We start from the raw sequence: 3,797 nt of genomic DNA, 5'->3' as shown, positions 1-3,797 counted from the left end.
AGCAAATGTAGCACTGCCAGTTGTTGTTGGAGATTCTTAGTCCTCCTTTCCGTTCTTTCAATCGCTTTACGTATACGTCGACTTTCCATGTCCATTATTGTGAAACCCGCGAGACACAACAAAAACACAGCTCCGATCACAGCGTCTTCCATCCTCCTGTTGTTAATGTTGTTCTTCTTTGTTTCTGTTGTTGAACGCCGCGCACAAATGATGACGCTGTCGACCGGCTTACGTCACTTCCTAGTACACACTCTCGATGCAACCCTTTAAATGGTACTGGGAAATAGTTCGCGCAAAATCGTCCCAGTACTTTAGTACTGTACATTTAGTTCTGGAACTAAAGCGGTGCGAAAGGCCCTATAGATGGATTTGTTTCTTACAAACACACAGCTTTTCTCTTCTCAAGACATTAACTGATGGACTGGAGTGCTGTGGATTACTTGTGGATTATTGTGATGTTTTTATCAGCTGTTTGGACTCTCATTCTGACGGCACCCATTCACTGTAGAGCATCCACTGGTGAGCAAGTGACGTAATGCTACATTTCTCCAAATCTGTTCCCATTAACAATAAAACTCATCTATATCTTGTATGGTCTGAGGGTGAGAGTGCATATTCAGCAAATTTAAATTTTTGGGTGAATTATTCCCCTAAAGCAGTTTTAATTGATTTTGATTTCTCTGTCAGGTTATCACAAATAGCACTAATGAAGATCTGAAGAAAGATGCAACAAAAAATGCACAGAAAGGTAAAATATGTATATTGTTTCGCATTATAAAGGGATGTGTCCAATTGTGGCGTATAATTTATAGATCTAGCAAACTGTGTTGTAGATAAAGGAATTCAGGTGGAGGCGAAGGTGAACGGCGAGTGGTTCACTGGACGCGTAACCGCAGTAGAGACAGGAAAGGAGAGTGTACGCTGGAAGGTCAAGTTCGACTATGTTCCCATGAACACCCCAAGAGACCGCTGGTACATGCACAAACACACACACATAAACAGATCTGTCGCTACTGCTGTTTCATTGCGACTTTAAAATGTTTTGTAATTTGTGTTTGTTTTCAGGGTGTTTAAGGGCAGCGATGACGTCCGTCTTATGCGTCCCGCCTCTCCAGAGTCCCGAAGTCCAGACACCAATCAGGGTCCAGCACGGTCTGTAACTCCGCCCACCGCTGCGGAGCCTGACACGACTCAGAGCGGGCCGAGCAGAGAGACCACAGAAGGCCTTGTGACCATGATGAGGTGTGTTTGTGGTCTCTTCTGCTGATAATAATATGTGCATTTTGTGTGTATTTGAACCTTCCATTCATGTTTGTTTGGCACAGGACGTTGATACGGTATTTCTTCCCTCCGGATTTCCGAATCCCTAAAGATTCTGTGAACACTATGAGTGCTGAGGACCTTGTGGCCTTTCCCATCGTGAGTGCAGACCATCGTTGCTGCTACACGGAATCCTTCAGAGATATTTATATCAAACCTAAATTGTTTGGGTGCTTGCACGTATTAATTGAGTGTCTCATGAATTGCAGAAAGAGTATTTCCAGCAGTATGAGGCCGGCCTGCAGAGTTTGTGTAACTCCTACCAAACTCGGGCGGAGTCGCGGGCACGAGCCGTGGAGGAGAAGAGCAGCGGGGCAGAAGCCAAACTCCGGGAATCTGAGGAGAAACTCCGCAAACTCAGAACCAACATCGTCGCTCTTCTGCAGAAAGTCCAGGAGGTCTGAAACACACACACACTCATTTTACTGCATTTACACACATAACAACACTCCTGTATAAATCAGCTTTGCTATTTGTTTTGATTTTGTGTTAAGGAGAATTAATGAGTTTAAATTAGTGCTGTCAAATGATTAATCCCAATTAATCGCATCCAAGATTTTGTTTACATAATATGTACTGTGTATATTTATGATGTACATATAAATACACACACATGCATGTATATATTTACGAAAAATGATTCATATATAAAATATTAATATTTATATATAGTATAAATTATATTTGAATATAAATATACATGTAAATATTTGTCAAATATACATGTGTGTTTATATATGCATAATAAATATACACAGTACACACATATTTTGTGAACAAAAACATTTTTTTTTTTTTTTTTTATTGTTTGACAGCACTACTCTAAATGACTGTTTAGAATTATCAACGGAAAAAGAATGTTTTTCTTTTTTTTAGAAATTTCACATGGATTCCTTTGTTCATGTTTATTTTGTTCCACAGGACATTGAGATCAGCAATGACGATGAGCTGGATGCCTACATTGAAGATTTGGTCACAAAGGGAGAGTGAAATACTGCATCTCCTCTGTTTTACCTTCATTTTCACTCTCTACATGTGTTTCATGCATTCTAAGCGTTCTGACGGTCGACTGGCGATTGCTGGTCGGATGCCACATCTCCATCCCTGTACTGTAACAATGCAGCAAGAGCTTCATTGCCAACTTCAACGCAATTTTTGGTTCAAAACACCACTCAGGCCATCGACTCAGCCTTGGAGCAGATTGAACTTGAGGGCCGCAGGTGATGAGAGATTCAAACGGTTTCATAGAACCTGCAGTTTGAAATCTTTGTTTGGTTTTACTCTACATGAAGGTTTTGAGTTCATGTTGGCTGTGTTTTAAGGTCTCAGTGTTGTAAAGCGTCATTGTCAACCCGATTTCATGGAAGAGTCCGCAGCTGCTCTCACAGCTCGCATTGATTCCTTTCCAATCAGTTTGACATTTTGAGTTTGAAAATGGGCTTTAACTTGCTGCTATGTTATCCGAATTGTCAAGTTTTGAGTTACTTCCCGTTTCATTTTCCATGTACTTGGATGTGATATTCAGTTTGTTTTTTTGTTTTTTTTAATAAACACTGATCTGATGCTGTTGACCTCTTCAGTTACAGTATTTAGTCTTCATCTTTATATCTGAAAATATTTTTAAAAAAGTTTTATTAAAACAGTCCAATAAAGTTTAGGATGTACATGTGGTCTTATGATTATTTGTCTGGAGGGGGACTTCCAATTATGGTCTTGACTTGTACATTCATTTTTTTATTTTATTCAGTTGATGAATGCATTCAACAATTCACTGAAATGAAAAAAATAGCCTATATTAAATATACAGACTTGACTTTAAGCTGTAAATGTATTTTGCATAGCTGCTAGTACAGTGTAAATATATTTAATTGGAATGTTGAAATTGAATGTAATGACATCTATTTGATATATACCATATCTTTATAAAGGTATGGAGAAAACATGTCCTTTTACATTTGTAAACATTCAGAGGTCAATTATTCACCGAAATTCATCGTTCTTAATTTGAAAAATGTATTTATAAATGATAGATCCCATAAGTGTTTTTTTTGTTTGTTTTTTGAAGGGTTGTTCCCGGAAAATTTAATTCAATGAGATATGTATCATACCTTATAGGAAATTCCTATCAATATATTTTTGGCTTGGCCTGAGCAACGTGCACAGGGACAGTTGACCGAAATGGCGTGAATTTATGAAGTAACAGACAGGTTTCCTTCACGAAATAACCTATAAAATGTTAAAATAATATGAGCAGGGGTGCCGCTAGGGGGGGGAAGTTAGGACGATTCTAAGGGCCCACGCACTTCTGGGGCCCCCAGAGATCTGATTTATTAGTAGTAACAGTAGTAGTAGTAATGTAATAGAAATTATAAATTATATCTACCAAAGAGTTACAAATAAAACAAAATTACGGCTTATTTCTGCATTTCCGGCTAAATTGTCTCCCCCCATTCACTGCATGGTTTCGTCCCGTCCTA

General features: G+C 38.7%; 1 protein-coding gene across 1 annotated transcript in view; it reads left to right on the top strand.

The window, feature by feature from the left end:
- The window catches only part of LOC107754332 (MORC family CW-type zinc finger protein 2A-like), a 19,456-nt gene extending 16,601 nt beyond the window's left edge, over positions 1 to 2,855 (top strand). Inside the window, exons 22-27 of the mRNA XM_016570741.1 lie at positions 688 to 748; positions 834 to 972; positions 1,066 to 1,242; positions 1,326 to 1,419; positions 1,530 to 1,718; positions 2,242 to 2,855. Coding sequence (XP_016426227.1) covers positions 688 to 748; positions 834 to 972; positions 1,066 to 1,242; positions 1,326 to 1,419; positions 1,530 to 1,718; positions 2,242 to 2,310 — 729 coding nt within the window. The 3' untranslated portion in view covers positions 2,311 to 2,855. The remainder of the gene's footprint in view (positions 1 to 687; positions 749 to 833; positions 973 to 1,065; positions 1,243 to 1,325; positions 1,420 to 1,529; positions 1,719 to 2,241) is intronic.
- The last annotated feature ends 942 nt before the right edge of the window (positions 2,856 to 3,797 follow it).

This window comes from Sinocyclocheilus rhinocerous, unplaced genomic scaffold, assembly GCF_001515625.1.
Source record: "Sinocyclocheilus rhinocerous isolate Xijiao unplaced genomic scaffold, SAMN03320098_v1.1 scaffold561, whole genome shotgun sequence".
Classification (NCBI taxonomy): Eukaryota; Metazoa; Chordata; class Actinopteri; order Cypriniformes; family Cyprinidae; genus Sinocyclocheilus; species Sinocyclocheilus rhinocerous.
The sequence above is the reverse complement of the archived record's forward strand: the minus strand, read 5'-3'. Positions and strand labels throughout refer to the sequence as shown.